This window comes from Pempheris klunzingeri, chromosome 7 (genome assembly GCF_042242105.1).
Source record: "Pempheris klunzingeri isolate RE-2024b chromosome 7, fPemKlu1.hap1, whole genome shotgun sequence".
NCBI classification, from domain to species: domain Eukaryota; kingdom Metazoa; phylum Chordata; class Actinopteri; order Acropomatiformes; family Pempheridae; genus Pempheris; species Pempheris klunzingeri.
Window position 1 is genome coordinate 18,151,622 of NC_092018.1, and position 24,399 is coordinate 18,176,020.

Consider the following 24,399-nt stretch of genomic DNA (forward strand, 5'->3'; position numbering starts at 1 on the left):
CAAAACGCCCTACAAAGCAGGACATGCATGCAGCTTCTGACGTCTGCGGCCACACTGCGCTACAAAGCCCAGAAAAACCAGGAGCGGAAACAATGAGAATCAAGCTTATAGACGCCGCATAGGTCCACGACCAGCAAGTTTTTGAGAAGAGGCTGCCGTTAAGTGCACATCAGCTCATTTCGGATGACCGGTTTGTGCGATTATTTCCCCGCGTGGAAAAAATCTATATAAAAAGACTCATGCAGGGGCACTTTAATACCCCGACATGGCGACGGCAAGAAAAGGGAGAGAGCTTTTTACTATTTTGGAAACTAGCGCGGACACAGAAAGTACCACGGTGTGCGACAGCCAAGACTCTCCGCTTAATCTTTCGGCCGATGTAAAGTGGTTTGAAATCCCTTACAGAAAGCCAGACTCGGACGAGGAAGACGGAGTGCGGGAGGAGGAAGAGGAGGAGGACGGCGAGGGGGAGAATGGATTCACCAGCGCAGCAGCCGCGGCGGAGACTGCAGACGCGGCCAGCTTCATCGCGGGAGGAGGCTGCAACATAATTTTGGTCACCGGCAGTAATGGGATCAAGCACGACGAGGAGGAGTACGCAGAGGACTGTTATTATTCTACCTCCACTCACTGCTCCGATACCACCTCAAACGATTCGGATATTGATTTCTCCGATTTGGAGGAGGAGGAGCGCAGGAGTTTTTTCAGCTTTGAAGATGACCTGGACGAGGACTGCACTTCTCCAGACTTCTGGGGCGAACCTGACCAGGTGATTTCAATCGAACCTTTCTCCGCCGTCAGCGGCCCTCAGCACTCGCTGGGGGACGATGCTGACACCCGTGACTATTTCCGGATACTCTTCCCAGATTCTCTTTTTGAACACATGGTAGAACAAACAAACAAATACGCCCTCTATCGGCAAAGGAGGAGCGGAAAATCAGACCCCCACTGGCACCCCACGGATGTGAGAGAGATGAAAGCGTACGTGGGTTTGAACGTTCTCATGGGCATCAACCAGCTTCCGGACACGGGCATGTACTGGGCCAGTGATATTTTCATAGGCAACGCGGGCTTTAAGAAGACGATGACGGCCAGGCGCTTTGAGAAGCTCACCCAGTACCTCCAGCTGTGCGACCGCGAGTCCGAGCCCGTGCGTGGAGAGCGCGGGTACGACGGCCTCTTCAAAGTCAGGCCTCTGCTCGACGTGGTGGAGAACACCATGTGGGACGCGTACACGCCCAATCGCTGTCTCACCGTGGACAAGTGCGCCATTGTGATGAAGGGACGTTTCTCCCCCACCCAGTACATGCCCTCCAGGCCCCTGAGGAAGGGCCTGACTGTGTGGATGCTGTGTGACTCTCGCTCGGGCTACTGCCACAGGGCCAAGATCTACGTGGGCAAGCCCGGTGAGGACGAGGCGACTGCCGCCCTGGGCTACAGGGTGGTGACCTCCCTGGTGCGCGGCCTGGAGGGTCAGTACCACCACCTCTTCATGGACAGCTTCTTCACCTCAGCGCCCCTCCTCCAGCGGCTGCTGAGGGATGGACTATACGCCTGTGGGCCCACCCACCCGGGGCGCAAAGGCTACCCAGAGGTGCTGCGCCCGCGTAATGTCGGAAAGCTGTCCCAGGGCGAGTTCTACCAGTGCCAGCGAGGCAACCTGGTCGCTACGGTGACGCGGGACGCCAAGGTGGTCAGCTGCCTCTCCACCAACTCTGCTCCAGGGATTGTGGGCATCAGCCCGGGCCGGCAGCAGCGTGAGACAGACGGGGAAGGTGAGAGCGACAGCACGGAGAGCTCAGGTTTGGCCTTCGGGGTGCCTCGGCCTCTGCCTCTGCTCTTGTACCAGGAGAACATGAGGGGCGTGGACCTGTGCGACCAGCTGAGGGAGTGCTACCAGGTGGGCAGGCCGTGCAAGAAGTGGTGGCGCTACTTCCTGTGGTTCTACGTCAACCTGTGCATCGTCAACGCCTACATCATCCTGAGGGAGAGCCGAGGGGGCACGCCACCCACGGGCTTCAACGGCAAGCAGTTCACCCAGCGCCACTTCCGGGTGAGGCTGGCGCAGCAGCTGATTGGAGACTACCAGGGGGCGAGGGGCATGGAGAGGGCGGCGCGCAAGAGGCACGCAGACTCACCCATAGAGTACGGACACCGTCTGGAGCGCATGTCCGAGCGCTCGCGTCGCTGCAGGAACTGCACCAACAAGGGACTGAGACATGAAAGTGTCTTCGGCTGCAAGATATGCAATGTCCACCTATGCCGAGGAGGATGCTTCTCTGAGTTTCATAAATAAAATTGAACTGATGTTTTTTTTTTTTGTTTGTTTGTTTTTATATCCTTTGTGTAATCAAGCAACTTGTGTCAAGGGATTTTTTTAAAATCAGTAAAACTATTTGTAATTCCAAAGGTTACCACTAGGCTACAAGTGCACAATATAGTCACACACTTTATGTAGAGCTAGTTTTAGGATAGAAGTATTATTGCACGTATGATACAGAAAATGAAATGAGAAACTGTAGATTATCTGAATTTAGTATAGAATGTTTTGGCAACTTGCCTTCTGTAACACTGACAGAATTGCCTTGTGTCACTTTTTTTTATACGTTTAAAATAATGAGAAGGATTTTATAAGAAAAAGAAGAAATCAAACTTTTCTGCACTTACAATAGATCAGAAAATGTTTACTATGGGAAGTTTATCTCTCTCCTTTTCCAAAATAAAAACTTCATTATGATGTACTTGACCGGATCACCTGTTTCTTTAAGTGGTATTAAAGCACGGACAGCGCCGCCATAGTTCATATTAGAGAGGAAAAAACACAGTTCAGTGCTGTTAAGCATTAAATGAATTTGCGCTGGTTTTGAAATAGGTTCAGCTTTGGTTTGCCTCTGCTCCTTCACACACATGAAAATCTGTGTGTCTCTGGGCCTTCAAGGGGACACAGCTTGGAGCAATTAGAGAGTAGAAAAAGCCCCTCAGTACTCTCTCCAGCCAACGGACCTACTGATGCCATTTCTCTCTCCAACCACACTACAGACACAGAGCCATCTGTGGCTCTATTACACTGGGCCCAAGCCCAAAAAGTGGTACTGACATGATTGGAAAACGGAAGAAGGATGGCAGGACACGCGTGTGTGATGCTTATATCCGCAAGTGCACTTTTTTTGGGGAGAAGGATCTTCGCGTCTGCTTGGTGAGAGTGAGACGAAAGATTCGGGGGGATTCATTTGGATCGTGTGAATCAGCGTGTGCACAGTTAAACGAGGGCGTGCTGGATTAAAGGTGTTCCTGCAAATCCCAAGAGAGGAGGACAGTTGAGTTAAAAACATTTATGGTTAGTGTTAAACATGATTTTGTGCATTTTTGTCAGAGCTCCCAGTGTTATGAGAGTAGCAAGCTGAAGGCTGTGTGGAGGCAGAGACAGGCCGCTTCAGCAGGTCAGACTTGCTGTCTCCTGTGTCTCCTTCCTCTCTCTCACTTTAGCACGCTGTGTGTGTGTGTGTGTCTCTCTCTCTCTCTCTCTCTCTCTCTCTCTCTCTCTCTCTCTCTCTCTCCTCAGGCGCTGCTGTGCCATCCTACACATTCACACACACACACACATCACACACACACCCTCCCTTCCCCTCCACTCCGCTCTCTTGCTCTCCCTCAGCCGTTCCCCAGCTGGGAGAGGGTTAGTCAACTGGACGGCCATCCCGCTGATCTGCGGGAGCCCCTTTGGGGAGTTACCATGGCAACCGTGGCCGATGAAGACAGGGTGTCGCCAGCAAGCCCACATGGTTGTCATGGTACTCGCTCTGGCTACGGAGGTGGGAGGTACCAGAGGCCACACCTCCCTATCCCTTCTCCAAAACCAGGCATGGCTGTGGTGTGTGTGTGTGTGTGTGTGTGGGGAGCTGGCTGGTTGACAGCCTGCACACTGTACACGGAGCCAGACCGGTTACCAGGCAGGCTTTGCTACAGCACAGCCAAGACCATGACTACTGCCAAAAATGAGCCGAATGACATAAAACCAGTGCTCTAGAAATGTCTTCATGCAGGTGTAGGATTCAGGGATTAGAGGAATCTGTCACACTGTGTTCTGCATCACACCCAACCATGCTGAAAGTTTCTATTCAATTTTCTTTAACATGAATCGCACCGCTGCTTCGCAGATATCTTCGTGCAGGTGTAGGAGGCAGAATTGGCTAAATATGCACCGTGTGTCGTGCTGCATTAAACCTCACTGCAAATTTTTATTCTCTTTCATTCAATCGTGCAACATTAAGAGCCTGCCTTCCATTTTTCCCCGCATTTGAGCTGCTGAATTATGTCAGTGGCTGTCACTTTTCCTCTGCCCACCTAGTCATTATACTATCAAACTTATTACAGTCACTTACAAAAATTGATACATTAAAAGCTGTTTTCAGACATTTAAGACATATTATTTGAATTGCATTTTATATGTTTCCACTCAAATATTCATACATTTTCAAACAGACTCAAGTGACACACAAAGACAAGTCAATTGCAGCTGATGTGAGCTGATATGTGGGTTTAATTTTTCAGTTCCCATAATAGCAATGCAGAGGACATCTACACCGGAACAGCAGAATCTGAAGCCTGCGTTGGTCACTCTTTCCTATTTCTATCATTGATAGAGAGAGTAGTGCTTTGTCCGTTTTATTGTCTGTTTTGTGGGATGAACATGAAATCTTGTGGCCCTGTTTGTGGGTCAGAACCAAAAGCCGCTCTCTCTCTCTCTCTCCCCCTCTCTCTGGGTAAGTGGGTGTGCTCTCTGTGGTGTCACAATAGCCAAATCCAATGTTTCCAGGATGGATCCCAACCATAAAATGTTCAGCTCTCAACATGTTTCCCCTTCTGGGCAGGGAAAGATCTCTGAGTCGCTGTCAAGCACGTGGGCCTGGTTTCACTTAAGAACCACTGCTTGGGTAACACATGTACTGCTAGAATCATGAATGTGCCTTTGTTCAGTACTTTCCTCTGTTGCAAAATGAGTCCATGCACAAGGATGAGCGTGAGAATCCCCAAACATCTCATTCTCAGCTTGTACTGAGTCATTGTTTGCCTCTCTGCTGAGATGTACGAATGCTCAGTCCCAAAAGTCACGACTGAGATGAGACGATGAATGGCTTCTTAAATGGAAATTGTTCACATCTGTTAAATTTAGTGCCTCTCAGAGAAAAAGCCCTTCTTTACGAATCTTAATGAAGGGCTAGTTCACCCCAGGATTAAAATTCTGCTTTGTGGAGAGTAACTGAGTACATTTGCTTAAGACATATAGGACAAGTTGCTTTTTAGAAAAATATTTTAATTGAAAAATTACATAGTAAACTTATAAAATAGGATGCATGTTCAAAGATTAAACCAGACTTTCCCAACCAAGTTGTCTTACCAACTAACCAAGTTACCCTTTTCAAAAAAGCACTGTGTCTTGTCAGGGGCTTCTCATTGTGTCTCAGTTGTCTAAGAGTTGTTAACAGTTCCAACATTGTTTGACATTTCCCCACTAAATTTCTCACATGGTTTCATTTATGTAACCGTGAAAATCTCCAATATTCAACAAAAATGAAAACAGTTTTGTGATGCAGAACTCGTTTTTCCCTCTTTTCTGCCTCAGTAAACTAAACTACCCGTGTAAGGGAGTTAATTTAGTGCAATGAGTGCTTTTACTTTTATTAGCACATTTAGTTGATGATACGTATGTACTTTTACTGAAGTAGAATTTAAATGCAGCACTTTTACTTGTAATGGAGTAGTTTAACGCTGTGGAAGCCTATTGGTATGTTCTAAATACTTGGGTTTAAGTATTTACACTACATTACATTCAAATGTGTTTCAGATGTGACACCCATCTCCACCTTGTGGACAAAAAGAACTTGTACGATGAGAAGCATCCATTTATTTAAAGCAGCTACGATGAACAGTTACTCTACATTGTTATTTTGAGTCCTGCTGCTCGTTGCCACACAGCACGCGAACCGCTGGCTCTTGATCGCATGTACTATTTTAACCAGGAAGCTTTCTAAACCAGATGGATCTCTTTGGTTTTTGTTGATGTGGTTTTGGGGAACCCAACAGAATGACCAGAGGAAGTTTGATCTCCGGGTCTTTTGCCAGAGGGACGTCAAGTGTGACCTGTAACCAAAGGAAGACAACTTTTAATACTGTTCTCAGCCCATGCATGGGTGAAAACGCAAAAGTTTATGTAAATATCACAATAATTCTGTAAAAGCATCCTAATATTGATAATACATCATATTAAATAGACACCTCACTGAAATCTTCCCCACTTTTCATTGATTTTAAAGTCCCTACACCAGTGTTTACTGACACTGTCCACCTTTTTGAGCTGGTGGCAGCACAGAACAGGTTGTATGACAGGTAATATGACACCTTTTCCTACATGCATCCGCACCAGCGTGTTGACAAGCCATGATGGCTTTCCCCTCTAAGCCCTCCCCACTCCTTCTCTCTCTGGCCCTCCCTGTCATACAACCACTGCGTGGTGCTGTTTTCAGGGTCCATACTCATTTTCAACAGAGAGTCAATAATTAATGGCACCTTAAAATCACCCTGAATGAACCCCATTATACTGGATTCGTGACCACAACGTAGCTACCTTGATTCTGTACTCGAGCTTCATCATGCAGCAGTTGAAGAAGGTGGGGGGGAGCTGTGGGGGGATACTGAGGACTTTGGTCATAGTCAGACTGGTCTCAGCTGGAACAGAGTCCCCTGTCCCACACAGGGTGTCATTTGTGTACACTACCCTCTTTGACTGAGCAGCAAAGGTCTGCTTCTCACACAGGTAGAACTTTGGTGTCACTGTGTGCGCTGAGTCATTGACTACTTCTACAGACACTCCCACTGCCTCACCTGTTCACATGGAGAAAGGAAGAAAGAAACATAGTTAATGGAGCAGTTAAGACCTTACATAGAAACGTATTCTTTGTGGAAATCTGTTTACCTTGTTTCACTCCCACTTTCTCTGTGGTAACATTCATAGTAACCTTTGCAGAGCCATAAAATGAAATCCTGGTGGCATGGTGTTGCTCCTGTAGAATAAGAAGTTTGAGCTCACATCAGCTGACTTTTAACATCAGCTGACTGTTGATCGACTGAGCTAAGCTAGTGCATACAAACATCACAGGACACACAAGGGGAAACTACAGAGAAAACCCAATTCAAGTACAAAAAATAAATCGATTCCATACCTTAAGTCCGATGATTATCATTTCTGATTTGGAGGCAAAGGGGAACTCAGACTTGGTCAGAAAAGGGAACTCGGCCTTGGTTTTGTTGACAAGCCAGATTGACTGAGTCAGCTGTGCTCGCAAACTGTATGTAATTTTGCCCCATTTCCCCTCATAAGATGAAGGCATATCTCTGTGAGGAAATAATCCAAACAAGTAAGGGAGGTTATTTGATTTCAGCAGCTGGTAAGCTGGTAAGTGTTAAAGTGATAAATATAAAATCCATATGAAGGGTTAGGTCGCATTAGCACACGCACGTTTTTGGAATCACAAAGGTGAATGGATACACATTTCTCCCTGGGCTGATGATTTCTGATCCTTTTTAGAAATAAAAAGAAGAATTGTTAAATGTACATTAATCAAGTTGTTTACACACTATAGAATAAGCTTTAAGATATTTCTTTCTTTCTTTTTCTGCACAAGAGAGAGTGAATACTAACCATCTCCTTTGTTTTTATCCTGAAGAATAATATGTTCAAAATAAAAGTATTTCTTCTTGTTGCTGTGGGTTTGTCCTTGCTCACACCAGGTCACCTTAGCTTTGCCTTTGGCTTTGACCAAAAAACACTGCACTTTGATTTCCTTGCTGGTCACCACTGTCACCTTTCCAGAGAGGGTGTCTCCGGGAGAGAAGGTGCCCCGTTCGTTCACCTTGTTGTAATCCACAGAGAGATGCTTTACAGTCATGTCAAGACCCTGAAAAGCAGGAGGACGATCCTCCTTTTGAGCAAAACCAATCCTATGAATTGAGTGGAGGCAGGTTTGAACTGATCCGCGGTGGTGTTAAATGTGGGGCCTTTCGTTGATGAAGAACGATCAGGCAGGAGCGGGCAGATGCACTGTAGCAGGGGACTGCACCACAACTTGTATCTGTGTCACGCACGATCATGTGATCAAGAGCCGCAGGTGTCACTTTCACATAGGTAACTCTATCCAGCAGTGCTGCAGTCGGGATTAAGCCAAATGAATTGATACTGACATTATGGATGCACTAAGACAAAAGATTATAACAGTGAGCAAATTCATTGGAATTCCTCTGTCATACAATAACAAAATCATAATAGCACATAATATGCATACTTTATGAACAATATTATGTCGCAGTAGCTGCTGTTAATTGGGAACAATGCAGAACTCTCATCTGGCAGGAATACAATATTGTATTGTATTGTGCGCATTAATGAAAGACGCAGAACCATTTAGAGCATAATTTCCTAGAAGATGGTTTGGCCTGCAGAAAGGAATAACAATAGGTCAGGTTAGTTATGATCAAAGAAACATCTCAGGGGAAGTGCTAACAGATTCAGATTCACAACCTTTTTGTTGACCATAAAATAGTGCTGCTGTTCACCTTCAGCCTGTACTCTAGCTCTATGGTTGAGCAGTGCAAGACGGAGGGCAGCTGTTCTCTAGGGATGATGATCATTTTGACCCCAGTCTGTTCACTAGGAGATGGCACAGACTCAATCTTTTACTTTTTTTTCATCGGCGCAACTGACAGCACGGAGACAGAGATGGCAGCATCCAACACATATAAATAAACAAGTACGGGGATATACGCCCACAGAGGAGCCCGGAAGGATAGAAGAAGACACTTATATACAACTATACAAATAGAATTTGTGCAAAATTCCCACATTGGCCAAAATATTTTTTCTTCAAGTACGATTTCAGACTTCATTACTGTAAATGAGTTGACGTACATAGTGGAAAGTAACAATAAGATTATTTACTGTATCAGTGGTCCGAGCTGCAAAACAATGTCACCACCTTGTCACCAAACCTGTGTCTGTGGGACAGTGATGAGCAGCACAGGGGACTGTTCTGTCTCTGCTCCTGTTCGCCCTGCACACATCAGACTTTAAATATAACTCTGAGTCCTGCCAGAAATATTCTGACGACACAGCTATTGTGTGTGAGGAAGAGACAGGAAGGGGAGTATATGGGGACCTGGTGAGAACCTTTAGCGAACGTGATGAGAAGAAGGGCCTCCTACTGAACACCCTCGAGACTAAGGAGATGGTCGTGGTCAGTAGTGGTCAGTGGTGGCACGTGTACTGTTTTATGCTGCAGTCTGCTGGGGGAGGTAACATGGTAGCTGAGAGCACCAGGCGGCTGGACAAGCTGGCTGAAAAGGCCGGCTCAGTGCTGGGTTGGAGCCTGGATGCAATGGTGGTGGATGGACGCACACGGAGCAGACTGCAGGCCGTCACGGACGATGTCAGCCGCCCTCTTCACCACGCCCTGACGGGACAGAGCAGCAGCCACAGTGGACGGCTCCTCTCGCTGCGGCTGAGGACTGAGCGGTACAGAGGATCCTTTGTCCCCACAGACATCAGACTGTACAACACCTCAGTCGAGGGCAGTGGCTCATGACCAGGCACCCCTCCCTCTGGACAATGTGCAATAGTGCTTTGTTTATTTATATTTTGCCCCAGCTTATTTATTCATTTAATTAACAATGTTTTATTTATTTAACACTGCGCAGGTTTTTAACAATGTGCAATTGTTTCACTGACTGACTGACTTGACTGTCTCACTGACTTTTATGGCTCTATCTATCTATCTATCTATCTATCTATCTATCTATCTATCTATCTATCTATCTATCTATCTATCTATCTATCTATCTATCTATCTATCTATCTATCTATCTATCATCACAGAGATATATTATACAGTCTATGCACTAAACACACACAGATAAACCTGAATACATTTAAAACATTCTGGTTTACCTTTAGGTTTGTTGGATTCCTAATCTTACACAGAAATCAATAAAATGGTTAAATAACTATATAAAACACCTCTAATCCATCCATTGTTTGAAAAAACAGAAGAAACCTTAACATGACACACTGCTGACACACACAAAAGGGTTAGTGTTACACTAAGATGTTATAAGCCTTTGCGGCGTCACTGTATGTTTAGACAGTCTCAGTGTTGACGGCGCGTAACAGTGTTGCATTCTGTAGGCTGACACAGCAGACATCTCATTTTACATTTCAGTTCATATTCAGATCCTCCAAAGTGAACAGATGGATCATCAGCGCGTATCTACAGACGTTTTACCACAAGAGGAAAAACGCTTCACACCAACTGACTGAACCTGCAGACAGAGCAGTCAGAGAAACGTCCTTTACGAAAGCATCACAAGTAAGCGAGTTTAGAATGTAGAGATTATTTTTTACAAATTAAAAACATACAAACAGGTGTTGAAAAAAATCCTGAGTGAAGAGTCAGCAGCTGTGGGTTTAGGGAGTTTTTTTAGCGTGAGCTTGAGGACAGACACCATCTGTTTCTCTGTCCTCTTTTACACATGGACAGGCTGAAAACTTCCCAGCCATGATATCCAAACAAAATACTTTACAGATTCCTTATTTACTGTGTAAGTATCTGAGCTGATTCCTCTAAACACTGACTTTACGTTTTAATGCTGAGTAACAGCCAAGCCTCGCTAGTTAGCCCACATGGAGCGTTGTTAAGCTAAATAAATGACAGGTAAATGACTCTTTGTACTGTGCTTATTTACAGCATCGGCCTCTAGCTGCTTGAATCTGATTTAATTTGACGTTGTTTTTGCTTTTGCTAACAGGAGGGCTAACTGGGGGCTCTGTGATTGGCTGAAAAGCGAAGGGGTGATGACTAGATGATGTCATGTTATGACATAAAAAGCGAAACAACGTGAAAACAAAAACAAATTTAAAAAAAAATACATTTACTAGTTCATTGGTTTGTTCATATATTTTTGCATAATTTATTCCTGCGAAGATTCATAAGATTCATAATTATTTAATATCGGAAACTTGGTTCTCCGTCAGAAGTGTATCTGGTTATTATTTACAATGACCACAACTACTGTATACAGTACACTGCAGGATATTCTATGTACTTTTTTCAGGGATATTAAATACAAACAATACATATGGTATTTATGTAATATTCCTAGAGTAGTAAACTTTCTTTCTGCCAGGATTCAGCTGTGATGTGGAGTTACAATGTCCAGTGTTTAGACAGTAAGTGGAAAGTGAGAACTGAACGCTCTGATTTTACACCAAAATCTGTTCACAAGTCTGAGCGGGTCACTGCTGCATATGTGAAACACTTTTGTGGCTAAAGAGGTCACTGTATGTAATCTTTGGTTGGGGCTGACGAATACATGTTTGAACATTTTAAAACATCTCAAGGTGTGGAGTGCAAAGAGGGTGCAATCCACTATAGCTCACTTTGCATTGTGGGTAATGTAGGAGCAAGGATTTCACAAAGAAGGAGAATGCATGGAATAAATAAAAGACGATATCTCTGCCACTGCTGCATCAATTTCAATCCCTTTTTTAAACTGTCCACGAGTCTGACGATATCATGGGAGTGCAATGCTAAATCAGTATATATATATGTGTGTGTGTGTGTACACACAGTATCGTATTTACAATGCATTCCGATATGTGCCAGAATCAGTAAAGGAGGGATGCATTGCATATGATTCATAAGGAGGTGGGGGATCCAGAGGTTGGGGTGCTGCTTGTTGCTGTGGTGCCATGATGCCCCAGGGTGCTTGATGTGGGTTCCCAAATGCTTCAAATCCTAATCCATCAGAGGCAGGTGGTTGTTTCACGGCAGGAACCTCAGAGGCAGGTAGGACGACTATAGGGAGTTTGATCTCCGGGTCTGAAGCACATTTGATGTCCAGATAGACCTGTGAATGACATTGTACATTAACATTATTGCATTGTTGTTGACAGTGAAAGAGGTTTGGGTTCAAACTCTGCAGACATAAGATGATATTCACAACTGTTAAGTGTTTCTGTCAATCTAGTTCAAGTCAGTGGGAATTTCTTTTGTTTCGTATTCTTATGTTTTGTCACTAGAGGTCCCCCCTGGTTTACTGTAGTGTTTCTCTCTCTTACATTTGTTCCAGTTCATTAGGCTTCATTAGAGTTTCCTGTGTTGATCATGTTTATGTGTGTTCTGTCTTATTAGAAAGTACTAAAGTTACTTTTGCTTGGTCATTTTTGTATCAGTCAGCAAAACAAAATCCCCATTTGCCCATAACACATTTCAAGCAATGACAACAGGAACACAGAAAAGTCCTACAAGGTCCAAAAAATAATAATGAAGCATAGAATGCCTTAGAAAAGAGGAAGTGCAGGATTACCTCCTAACTATTTATCAACCACAATATAATGAAGTTTACCTTCAGCCTGTACTCCAGCTTGATGATGGAGCAGTTCAAGATGGAGGGAGGTAGCTCCCTGGGAATGGTGATCACCTTGGTCACAGTCTCTTTGCTAGAGGGTGCGACAGCCTCAGTCTTCTCCTTAAGGATCTCATTTGTGCAAACTCTCCTGCGACCCTGAGCGAAGAAACTCCTCTTCTCGTACAGCGTGAATTTGGGCTTCACTGCACGAGTCGCGCCGTTGCTGATTTCAGCTGTGACTTGGAGAGCCTCATCTGTAAAATGGAGAAAATAAAAGTTAGTCCAACGACACTGTCGGATGTGGTCAGCAAAAGGACTATTTTTATCACAAAATCAATGAATTAAGCAGTCAAAAGGCAAAAAAAACATTCATTATGAAACAGGAATTTGTAAATAGACAAGATATGTTAGTATTTGCCATGACCCAAGGTCAGCACTCATCTATATATATACGATCCAAGGTTAAGCTTAATATGGTACGACCATGCAAATCAATATCACATTGTATTGAATATTAGAAATCGATACATCTGCCAGGCCAACATACTGGCTGGTGTTAATTTATTGCAGATAGCTGTTAGCCTACAACAGTGCATGAGCCTGTGTCGACCAATGAGTAACAAGAAATTGCAGTACAAAAATGCCAAATTAGCTTTGAGGTATTTTAGAAACAACATATGTCAATTGTAAATGCTTGTTTTGTATTTAGTCCCAATCATAAATGATCTCGAACAGTTTGTTTATGTGATGTATTTGTGTTATGGCCTAAAAAAAATTCTAATATCGGTCCAGTTGAATATATAAAAGCTGTTAGAATAAATGAAAGGTAATTGAAGCTGTAAATCTCATGATGCGACCCAGTCTAGAACGTCCTATTTAACGCAGATATTGCCCTCTAACAGGCGAGCTTTAATAGTGATCCCACAAACTAAAAAATGGGAGTTAAAACAGTCACAATCCCTCCCGACTGATATACTAGCTGGATTTTTCAGCTCCAGTTGTTTCTAAGACCCCAGTGCTGATTAGTATGTCCCAGTGATTTACAGCCTCCTTTTTCCCATGGCTTGGCAATGACTAGATTAACCTGAGCGTTGTTATGCACCATGTTGCCTTTCAAGTTCCCACCAATTCAAGCGCCCACTGATTGGCACCAGAGAAAGATTTCAGCAGTTGGAAGAACAACAGCTCTAGTTGTAGTGTCATCTTCCTCTCGCGATTTACATACAGCTCACACAGTAATTAATAGTGTACAGATGGAGAGAGAAAAATAGTCTGCATGTTAGAGTATGAATCTGCGCCAGCATCAAGGTCGATCGAACAAAAACATTTTTAGTTACACAGATTCAGTAGCAGTGACAAGCTAGGGAGGGGTGAAGTGTTACCAAACATGAGTTTGATGACATGAGAGCAGTGTTCAGTTATGAAAGCAGGTGCAGGAGTACCTCTACCACACTAAACTATTACCTTGCTTGTATCCCATCCGCTTGGTGTGAACATCCATTGAAATCTTTCCAGAGGCAAAGATGGATTTATCCTTGCAGCCATACTGAGGTTCCTAAATGAACAGACGCACACACACACACACACCCTAGATTAATGCTGTTAGATAATTATCTCCTCTGCTTAGCCAACAATTATAATTAAATGTATTTGTAGAGATGAATGACTTCTTACCATAAGTGCGGGAATATCCATATCTGCTTTGGAAACAAATGTGAAGTGGGTTTTGGTCTTTTTCGTCAGCCTCATCGATTGTTTGAGTTCTGCCGTCAATTTGTGAACAATTTTGCCTATAGAGGCTTTGAAAGATGACGGGATTTTTCTGTGAAGTACAATATTAGAAAATGAAGGGAAAAAAAATAAAACAATCTAATCAATACTAAAAAACAATGATCAAGTAAAGAATAGGTACCTGTCAGGAATCTTGAAGGAAAAAGGGAACACATGTCTTCCTTTACCAATGACTTCAGTGCCTGGAACAGACTTACTTTTTATTCTTAAGTCTTTAAACAGTGTATTAACAATGACTAATTATATAAATGTCGTTGCATTTGCTGCAATATATCATATATCAGTGATTGTATTAATTGAATACTTTACCATCTTGCCGTGCCTCTCTCAGTATATGATGTTTGACATCGTAATATTTCTCATCAGCCCAGTACACATGATGATGGTGCTGCCCGTAATGTTCAGTCCAGCACACCCGGGCTTTTCCTTTTGCAATGAAAATAAGCGACTGGATTGTAGTTTCCTTGGAAACCTCCACGATGATTCTTCCATTAATGGTGTCTCCATTTGTGAAGGTGTTGAGGCTGTTGATGGCATCGTATTCAATTGAGAAATTTTTGATGGTCATTTTTTTCCTCGCAGTGAAATACACAGTGGAAAATCAAAATCTCCTGTAAAACCAAGAGGAAACTCGAGCCTTGTAAACAATGAATGGTTCTTTGGCGCAGTTTATATCTGCTCTTAGGTATGCAAATCTTGTTAAACCTGTTTTTCTCACCTGAGCAGCCAAGTAAGTTAACATGAGAGACACACGTGCACATAGAGTGACTGGAAAAAGCACTCAGCCCTACATGCTCACTACAAAGAAGCACAAACCTAAAAAGAAAAAGAAAAATGGCTTAAATTGCAACAGGATGGTCATAGTCAAAGCAGGCACAACACACTGTTGTCCAGAGTGAGCATGCTGCCTTCATAACCACTTCACACCTGTATTTCTAACCTGGTTTATGACTGCCACATGCGGCGCTTTCTCAGTGTGACAAATTTTCCAGTCACAACAAAATTTCCATTACCCTACATACTGCATGTGCTGTTTGACATAATGGGATTTTAGGTCAAAGGTCGGTAATGGAAATAATATAGATGACTTAAAGGAAGTTGTTAACCAGCAGAAGCTTAATCTTTCACTGAGTCAGTGTTGGTGTCTGCTCCGGATAATCCACTGACTTCACAGACTAACAGTATTCATTTGGAAACAATTTTTATAGAAGTTAATACAAAAAATAAAAATAAAGATGGCGATCCGTGGAGAACCAATTCTTTTGGCACTATAAATGAAATTCCAATCACTCTCATTGTGTTTGTGTAGCAGCAAGAGTTCCAGTGGCAGATAAGAATTCATTAAACCAGCTATAAATAAAATGTGGGTGCAGCACTTGTGGACAAAGCATGTTTGAATTAGGTATTAAATCTATCACAATGCTAAAATGTTTGAATTTAAGGACGTCTGGTCATGTGAACCAAGCCTCTATAGAAACAGGTGTTCTTTAGTGTGACATCATTTTAGAGCAAAAGCAAGGACGTTGCTTATTTCCAAAGAAATTCATGTATTAAAGAAATCACACTATCACACTTTTGCATTTATAAAAAAAAATCATTAACACAAATGAAAAGAAAAATCAAAGTAGATGCTTTCCGTCACATCTACATATTGATCAACAACCACTTTAGAGAACTAGCGAAACTAACCAGTGAATGAAAAATGAGAGACTTTTATTGAAGGTTTTCAGAACAAACCGGTTTAACCTGCATTGTTTACCAGACACACTGTTCTACATTTACCCCGTGTATTCACACAGTCAGAATTCATTTTGTGTAAATAATCCTACAACACTAACCTTCCCTCCAGTTATGCAGCATGGAATAAAATAATACAGACACAGACAGACACACCAGCACCAACACTTAAAAAACATGCTGTGGGTTGAGGGGATTGAGGTGTATTTCAAGGCCACAGAAGAGTTCAGTGAACACAAGGACAGAGAAATGTAACGGACCACAACGGCTCCATTTCATCACAGCACACTGCACAAAGACTGTTTTCAGTCATCAACAACATAGTATTTATATTACAGAATACATTTTATATCATTGATTCATTTATGTCATCACTCATAGAATGAGAAATTAAGCATATAAAAAAAAATAGCTGAGAAAAGCAGAGGAAAAGCGGAGGAAAAAACATTAAACAAATCAGATTATATTTTAGTAAGTGATAGATATGCTGGTGATGCTTTAATTGTTTGGGATTCAATACGCTAGAGCACAGTCCAGCAGTGTTACACTTCCATAAAATTGTGAGGTTTGTAGGAGAGAGATTTAAAAAAAAGAACACATTCGAAGCAGCAGGAGACGCGACACCCAAGCTTTCAGTCCCTAGAAGGAGTCGAGCATAAAATATGCTGGATCCTACAATCCAACTGAGCAGCGTCTGCCTTATAATGCCCTTATCTGCTAAAGTCTATGTCACCCATGGAAAAAAATACATTTTCTGTCTTATATTTTAAGTGTCAAGCCTAATCTGAGCCAACCTTGATGATTATTTCAGACTTCAGGAAGCTCCTTCAGAGCCACAAAATATGACGATAGATAAACTGACTGATAGCTCTCACAGTAATATCTGAAACAGGAGAGCTGCTTTCAACCATCTTTGCACCTCAGAAAGTTACCTTACTGCAACAGCTATTGAGCCCACCGAGTCTGCCGAGTATCCTCACAGCACCGTCACTGCTATTTCTTGCCAAAGTCCATCAAAGGAGGGTACATTGCGTACGCTGCATAGGGAGGTGGGGCATCCACAGGTTGGGGTGCTGGTGGTGGTTGTGGTGGTACACCCCACGCTGAAGGGATTGCTCCTCCAAATGGTTCAAATCCAAAGCCAGAAGCAGCAAGTGGTGGTGCCACAGCAGGAACCTGAGAGGCCGGCAGGATGACTATTGGAAATTTGATCTCTGGGTCTGAAGCATATTTGACATCGAGGTAGACCTGTGGACAACATTGGTAAGGTCATATTGTTGGATTGTATTTTTTCACCTGTAAAGCACCAGAATTTATTACACGTCATTAATTATTTACACATACATTATTTGGCAAACACCAGGAACAATAAGAAAGGGACTGGTTGCACAAAGTCCAGCCTGCAGGATGTGTGTTAAGAGCACAACAATGACGCAGCTTTACAATTACTCTAATACGAAGCAGAGAGCAACTGTAGACATTAACATACCCAATATCTCTTCACTTTCCATTTTCAATTTCAATGAAGTTTGACAAACAAGTGAGCACAAGCTATTAAGACACATGCGTACCTTTCCCTCTTGCCATTCGACCAATACTTTATAATCAAATCTATTCTTATTGACGTGATGAGTTATTGCCAGACCTCTCAACAGCGTTCAAGGTTTAGGAGTGTAAGGACAGAGGGTGTCGTATGCTGCAGAAAACTGTAAAGCACTTTGAGAAATCTGGCAGTTTAGACTATGAAAGAAAAATTGACTTGACTTGAAATGTTCTTAGAAAATTCCAACACTACCCCGTCGCTAAATTCGAGACATGATCCGTTTACCCAAAAGCACACACCTCCTGGTCGTGCAGATGCTTACCCTGAGTCTGTACTCCACTTTGATGATTTTGCAGTTGTGAATGGTGGGCTCAGCATCATGGGGGATGGCGATGACTTGAGTGACATTTTGGTTGGCAGAGGGAGGGATGGGCTCTCCCACTTCTTTTAAGAGGTCTTTCGTGTGGACTCTTCTCTTCCCTCTTGCAAAGAAGCTGTGCTTTGTGTACACGCAGTACTTGGGCTTGATCTCACGAGACGAGCTGTTCTGAATACTGGCCAGAACCCTTAGTCTCTCTCCTGCAAAACAGACCACAGATGTCACATCAACCCTTCGTATGAGACTTTAAAAAGTGCCATTATCACTTTGAGGGCTCTCACCTTGGAAGAAACCTGTTTTTTCAATTTTCACATCCATGGCTACTGCTCCTGAGGTGAAGAGGTTCATTTTCTTATCCTTGGACTCGTGCTGTGGTACCTGAAAGAAGGTCAGATGGATCAATGTGATACACTTAAACAACAAAAAACTTACTCAATGCGCCTTTATTCTGCTATCTTAAATGTCCAAGGCTGAGCTAATTGAGCTAATTCAACAAAGCTAAAATAACAATTGTAGTCAAGCAGCAACACTAAGCATATTGTTTGCATTTTCCAAGCTGTGTTTATACAGCCTGGGTTTTTTTGAATGCAAATACTCAGTACATGGCTCGATGCACCTCTCCGTTCAGGTACTAAATAAAGGCTGGGATTTAGTAACTCAGGCACTATTACCAACCAACAACCCCCAGCCTGCACAGGTTGCTTTCTCTGTGAGAATGTCAGGAATGAAGATGTCACTCAGCACACACCATTAGTCCAGGGTCGCTGCTCAGGTCTGAGCTTGACACAAAGTTGATCTTAGTTGAATCTTTCGTGTTAATCCTCATTGATCTGCTCAGCTTGGCATCCAGTGAGTACACGACTTTACCAACGCTACCATTGAAGGAGGAAGGCATATTCCTGAAGCACAAAAAAGCAAAAGCGTTGACTGCACTTTTTTTTTTTATGCATTGCACATAGTAAAGCAGACAATCAAATGTATACACCTACTGTATAGTCAGTGTAGATTCTGTCTGTTCCAGCTGATTATGGAACCATTGAGAAAATTATTACTTACTGGTGAGGGATCTGGAAGGTGAATGGGTAAACGTGGCACCCTGGGGCAACAACACTTCTATCTGAAAAGCAGCAAGAAATTGTAAAGCTATTGGATTAAAAAAAATGAAAAGAAAACCAAGTTGAACTGGCCTCATCGCAGACCGAGTGTTGAAATACTTACATGTTTCGTAATTCTGGTTTATCACCAATGTTTGGCTGTCATCTCCTGGAAAAAAAACAGCAACTAACTTTAGTGACTAAGACAACCTTTGGCACTTTTGCACGATAAATGACAATTAATCATTTACTAAAACCTGCAGATGAATTTCCTGTTGATTGATTTCTGCCAATCAAATAAATGATTCCAACCAACTGAAGTTAAAACCTTAACAAAATTAGTTACTAATGTTTGTGTTTTTTAGCAATCTTATATAAAGATACATGGGAAACGTATTTGTTTTGTAGTTAACTTTGCACACATCATCATTTATTACTTCTGCATCAGAATTACAGCCTCTATATTACATTTGATTTTGATTTTTCCGGTCTAAACCCGTCTACATTTCCGTTTCACTGTTGATTTCGGAGAGCTTTTATTTTGAAACTTCTACACACATGTTTAATGGCTGCAGTAAGGCCAGCTCACTGATACTCACCACAACTTAAGCATATATGTATATTGTATATGTATAGACATATGCATGTATAGAAAAGGTGGAATTAGTTGATGGAAGCTAAAAGTTTTACATCTAAAAACGAAAAGTAACACACCATATGTTTGTGAGTTTAGAGGGCATTTTGAAATTTCCTGAGCTGGTCTGCTATCAGTCTGAAAATTGGTGGGAGGAAACAGGATCTTATTTATTTATTTATTTATTTTTTACACGTCAACCTGAAATTTAGAGAGAAGACAGTTTATGAGAATTATGAGACTTTAATTTTGAAATCCCGCATTACCATAACCTGCTGTTATGTGACACCCTGCCTGAAGTGCTCTGCTGTCAGTCTTAAGTCAAATAAAATAGATACACGTGTGTGTTCATTGTCATTAATGGCACGATTGTAATATCATGCTGCATCCTGTTTACCAGACCGATGCTTTTATTCTGAAATCAATTCCCTGTTCTTATCTTAAAGTCTTGTAAACACGCGTACCGCCCAAAAAAAACTTTTTTTGACGGTGTCTTTTGAAGCGATTACTGATCAGACCGCAGTGAATAACGCACGATCAGTTCTTCAACACTTCATCCAATGTACCCACTCACCTCCGACATTTGCGCCTCGAATAAAGTCGTGTTTAACGCTGAAGTACTTCTCCTTGGAGCGGTACACCACTGTAGTTTGGCCGTGCCTCTCGGTCCACATCACTTCGGCTTTCCCCTTGAATTTAATTTCCAGGGACTCTATCTGGCAGTCTTTGGCCACTTCCAGCCGGACCTCACCTGTGATGCAGTCCCCAGTGGTAAAAGTGTTTTTCTCATTGATCGGGTTATAGGTGACTTTGAGGCTCTTCACGGTGCCCGACATGATGGGCAGGGTGTGCAGAAAGTCCGACAGAAATATGAAGTCCAGAAACACGTCAAAACCACTCCTGCCTTCCGCGTTGGGTGTGTCCCAGTTCTGAGGACGCATCTGGTATATTTCTGCATTATGTGAGGGGAAATAAATCCCACATTTGTTGCATCTTCAGCACCAAGAAGCATAAAATCAGGCAGATCAGCATTTAGAGCAGATCATTTTAACCCTTTCATGCATGAATTATGAGTGTTTTTATTCATCTTTAGGCATGAAAACAAGATTTGAACTTTTTTTAGAAGGTTTGAACAGAAAATAATGAGCAACTTGGTGTTTCTGGCTGCCTGTCTTTTTTTTTTTTTTTACTTGCAATGGCTTCCCATTGGGTAGCAGTGTATGAGGTGCATCCACTGTAGTGGCTGATGTGCAACTATGCCATTAAAACTCATGCATATACAAGAAAACAGCTTTTGAATAGCTGTACACTGTACACTGTAAGACATTTCATGTTATTTCAACTTGCAAATGAAAGTTCACCTGCTGCCTTGAAAGCACAAATTAAGTCAACTTGAAGACAACCTTTGTTTCAACTCGTGAATTAAAGTCCATCTAGTTGATGTGACTACAATGTTCTAGTTGTCTCAACATTGTTTTTTAAGTTGTCTAAATTGATTTAACTTTTGACTTAGAGTTAAAACAACAACTAACCTTAAATTATCAGTGCAAGAAAACCTCATTTACCTAGTCAAACAAACTCACATTTTGATATTATTATAACTCACACTTTCAAGTTCAGTATTTATATAAGTTGCCATTTCAAGTTAAGAGGATTACATTTTAAATGTGTTTCAACTTCGATGTATAAGTTATATTGACTCATTAGTGCAAGTTTGCTTGATTTATTAATCACAATTAACAGTTGCTTTCCTCCAAGACTTTCTGTATAATTTCCTTAATATTTTGACCAGCAAGTTGTCCAATGTCAAGTAACTCATTCCTGTATTGCTGAATTAGAAACATGGAAAATGGTTTGCATGCAGAGAAATAAAGATTGGCACCAGAATCATATTGCAGCAACCATTGGGGTCACAGACAGCAGAAGTAGCTGACCTCTCAGGCAATCATGACAAGTATTACTTTAGAAAATCATTTGTTATTGAACACACATAACAGAACAAATCACAGCATGTTATTGAACCCAATGCCCACCTAACTTATGGTTCTCCCCAAAACACATTAACCCTACCCATAAGTCCTTGCGGCGCTGCCCTGCCAATGCCACAATATGAAGGTGATGCCTCAGGATCATTAACAGAATCCTCCCCTTTGTTTTTTCAACTGATAACTTGATAAAGCAAGTTCAGTCAATTTGACAAAATGTTCAATTAGTCAAGACAATGAATAAATGTAAATTTAACCTACAAAAACTAGAATAGCTGAGTTCAAAATCTAAAACTTATCAGAGCACTTTGAGTTAAAGAGAAAATGTAAATTGACATAACTAAAAAAGGGCTGTGATGTTTTACAGTGTAGTGACCTCTATGCGTGAAAGGGTTAATGAAATGCTCCTCTTAATGTAAAAGGGTGGAAGTGGAGGTGAGATGTTTCCATGGGCTCCTGCTCATGTTGGTGAGGAAAACGAGCAGGTGGATGATCTGGTCAAACACTCGGAATTAAGCACCTGCAGCTTCTATCAAGCAGAGGTGCAGGTAAGACAGTCGCAACCAGCATGGCGGGAGAACTCAGGTGATAATCAAACTGGGAGACACCTATATAAAATACAAAGCCACGATGGTGCTGGGAGGTTGGCGGGCTGGAAACGAGCGGAAGAAAAGGTCATCACTCGCCTGAGAGTAGGCCATTCAGGTCTTTGCCGTACTTCATAGTGCTACTTCACTGTAGAAAATCAATATCAAGAGAAATCACCTTCACCAAAGTGAGGAGAACACCATGACTTTTCATTGTCTGGTCAACAACAGGCGAGACACACTGAGGCATTATTACGTTTTTAAAAGAAAGTGATTGAGCTAAAGATATTTTGTTGTTGCATAAGCTCTTGCTGCACACTCCAGTCCAGCTGGGGGTGGTAATGCGTCTCTCGGTTGACTTGCCAACCACCAACAAACATTAAAGGACACCATTTCCTCCTCACCTCATTTATTGGTTTATTAATCCACTCGTTCATTTAATTATTCATTCACTGTCTTTAAAGTTATACTACTTTAGTTTTTACTGTATATATTTCTGCATTATTGCACCTTGTGCTTACTGCTTCAAGTGCTGATGCAATATGAAGGTATGTAGACACGTGTATCATGTATTGTATATGTTATGATTATTACAAACCAGCAGGACAGTCATGCGTAAATATGGTAAAATACTAACAATACTAGGCTTTCCTATCAACTATATTAACCCTTTCATGCATAGAGGTCACTACAGTGTACAGCTATTCAAAAGCTGTTTTCTTTTATATGCATGAGTTTTGATGGCATAGTTGCACATCAGCCACTACAGTGGATGCTATGGCATGATCTCATGAAACCAAGATGGTCGACAGACAGCCAGAAACACCAAGTTGCTAATTTTTTTCTGTTCAAACCTTCTATAAAAAGAGACCCTTGCAGGTAAGAAAAATATGGTGACATCAAGTAACATCTAAGGAGTCATGCAATTGCTAAACGTTACAAGTATTGATTTTATATTGGGAGGAAATTATGATTGATCATATGTCCACTGAATTGTACATCATGCATCACTAGCTATATTTCAACTACTGGACATGTAAATGTATCTTTATAAAATCTTTCATGCCTAAAGATGAATAAAAACAGTTAGTAAAAAAATCCTGACTGAGGTTATCATAATTCATGCATGAAAGGGTTAATGATGAAATATATAAGGATCACATGGAGTATAAAGGTTTAAAGCAGGGGTGTCCAAACTACGGCCCGTGGTCCAACTGCGGCCCGTGGTCCAATTTTCATTGGCCCGCAGGAAATTCTAAAAATGTATTGTAACACGGCCCACACATGGAACCTGCACTGGACTGTACTGTACTTCTTAGTCTCACCGCTAGGGGAAGTAACTGTCTTGAACGAGGCAGCTTCTCCTTAAAATGAGTAATAGAAGAAGAAGTTTGCTACAGGTGACCCAAAATGGCAGAATTACGGAAACGTAAGAGAGCAAGTGAGTGTAGAAAGTTTCAGACGCGGTGGCACTTTTGCATTACGGAGGAGCTGCTTGATGTTAGCAGTCTAAAGAGCACCACCACGGGTGAGGATGTTTTTGAAGCTGTGCCAGGTGCAGTTGGCATGATGGGACTTAAATGGGACGAGCTGTGTGGAGGTACGACGGGATGGGGCTCCAGCTGGGACATGTGAGCGAAAAGGAATCTACGGTGTCCGCCGAGGGGCAAGAAAGTGGAGGTAAGGCTGTTGATTCGAGCACCAGAGCTCTAGCACAGACTATTCCAAGCTTCCCTCTCTGAAGCTGGTGATGGTGCTGAATCATATTCAGTTATCAAGTAGAATTTACCTCCATTTGATTGCATTTGCCAACTTTAGTCCTCTAGAGGTGAGGAGATATACATCACCTCTAGTGGATTAAAGTTAGCAATATAGCTCACTTCTAGTGAGTGGCTCAGCCCTTTGTATGTTTTTCTGTATGTGGCCCTCAGTGAAAAAAGTTTGGACGCCCCTTGGTTTAAAGCATAACAATTTTTAGAAGATTGTTAAATTAAGGTGTAGGCTTTTACATATTTAAGAGGATACTTGTATGATCGGCACTGATGTTTACAGAGTGGGCAATCTTTTAAAAATGTGAGGACGTTTTGCCACCCACTGCCTTCTTTAATTCCTTCCATCAGTACAAGTACAGGTGCTGGTCATATAATTAGAATATCATGAAAAAGTTGATTTATTTCAGTAATTCCATTCAAA

The 24,399-nt window shown here is 42.2% G+C and overlaps 4 protein-coding genes across 4 annotated transcripts; 1 reads left to right on the forward strand and 3 right to left on the reverse strand.

The window, feature by feature from the left end:
- The first annotated feature begins 265 nt into the window (after nucleotides 1-265).
- On the forward strand, nucleotides 266-2,296 carry LOC139203622 (piggyBac transposable element-derived protein 4-like). Its single transcript, XM_070833443.1, has one exon. It carries the CDS (start codon nucleotides 266-268, stop codon nucleotides 2,294-2,296), a length of 2,031 nt encoding a protein of 676 aa, XP_070689544.1.
- Nucleotides 2,297-5,908: 3,612 nt separating this feature from the next.
- LOC139204402 (arrestin domain-containing protein 3-like) lies at nucleotides 5,909-7,990 on the reverse strand. Its single transcript, XM_070834423.1, has 6 exons — nucleotides 7,700-7,990; nucleotides 7,517-7,577; nucleotides 7,221-7,392; nucleotides 6,974-7,061; nucleotides 6,626-6,882; nucleotides 5,909-6,141 (listed from the first exon to the last, which is right to left on the reverse strand). Exons 1-6 carry the CDS (start codon nucleotides 7,944-7,946, stop codon nucleotides 6,013-6,015), a joined length of 954 nt encoding a protein of 317 aa, XP_070690524.1. The 5' UTR covers nucleotides 7,947-7,990; the 3' UTR covers nucleotides 5,909-6,012.
- A 3,677-nt stretch (nucleotides 7,991-11,667) lies between these two features.
- Nucleotides 11,668-14,815, reverse strand: LOC139204442 (arrestin domain-containing protein 3-like). Its single transcript, XM_070834467.1, has 6 exons — nucleotides 14,557-14,815; nucleotides 14,369-14,429; nucleotides 14,131-14,278; nucleotides 13,921-14,011; nucleotides 12,454-12,710; nucleotides 11,668-11,955 (listed from the first exon to the last, which is right to left on the reverse strand). Exons 1-6 carry the CDS (start codon nucleotides 14,813-14,815, stop codon nucleotides 11,686-11,688), a joined length of 1,086 nt encoding a protein of 361 aa, XP_070690568.1. The 3' UTR covers nucleotides 11,668-11,685.
- Nucleotides 14,816-15,939: 1,124 nt separating this feature from the next.
- On the reverse strand, nucleotides 15,940-20,483 carry LOC139203830 (arrestin domain-containing protein 3-like). The gene is made up of 7 exons (XM_070833721.1): nucleotides 20,209-20,483; nucleotides 19,125-19,169; nucleotides 18,963-19,023; nucleotides 18,655-18,805; nucleotides 18,188-18,284; nucleotides 17,850-18,106; nucleotides 15,940-17,232 (listed from the first exon to the last, which is right to left on the reverse strand). The coding sequence occupies exons 1-7, from the start codon at nucleotides 20,468-20,470 to the stop codon at nucleotides 16,978-16,980; spliced, it is 1,128 nt and encodes a 375-aa protein (XP_070689822.1). The 5' UTR covers nucleotides 20,471-20,483; the 3' UTR covers nucleotides 15,940-16,977.
- Nucleotides 20,484-24,399: the final 3,916 nt, after the last annotated feature.

Excerpts from the sequence above, each read along its gene's own strand:
- LOC139203622 (XM_070833443.1), top strand. The coding sequence starts at position 266 with ATGGCGACGGCAAGAAAAGGGAGAGAGCTTTTTACTATTTTGGAAACT.
- LOC139203830 (XM_070833721.1), bottom strand. The coding sequence starts at position 20,470 with ATGTCGGGCACCGTGAAGAGCCTCAAAGTCACCTATAACCCGATCAAT. Across the intron at positions 19,170-20,208 it reads TCGAGGCGCAAATGTCGGAG|GAGATGACAGCCAAACATTG; the intron begins GTGAGTGGGTAC and ends TTTTTTTTCCAG. Across the intron at positions 18,285-18,654 it reads GCAGCGACCCTGGACTAATG|GTACCACAGCACGAGTCCAA; the intron begins GTGTGTGCTGAG and ends ACCTTCTTTCAG.
- LOC139204402 (XM_070834423.1), bottom strand. The coding sequence starts at position 7,946 with ATGACTGTAAAGCATCTCTCTGTGGATTACAACAAGGTGAACGAACGG. Across the intron at positions 6,883-6,973 it reads GAAAGTGGGAGTGAAACAAG|GTGAGGCAGTGGGAGTGTCT; the intron begins GTAAACAGATTT and ends CCATGTGAACAG. Across the intron at positions 6,142-6,625 it reads AGCTCGAGTACAGAATCAAG|GTCACACTTGACGTCCCTCT; the intron begins GTAGCTACGTTG and ends CTTTGGTTACAG.
- LOC139204442 (XM_070834467.1), bottom strand. The coding sequence starts at position 14,815 with ATGACCATCAAAAATTTCTCAATTGAATACGATGCCATCAACAGCCTC. Across the intron at positions 14,279-14,368 it reads TCCTTCAAGATTCCTGACAG|AAAAATCCCGTCATCTTTCA; the intron begins GTACCTATTCTT and ends TGTACTTCACAG. Across the intron at positions 11,956-12,453 it reads AGCTGGAGTACAGGCTGAAG|GTCTATCTGGACATCAAATG; the intron begins GTAAACTTCATT and ends TGTCATTCACAG.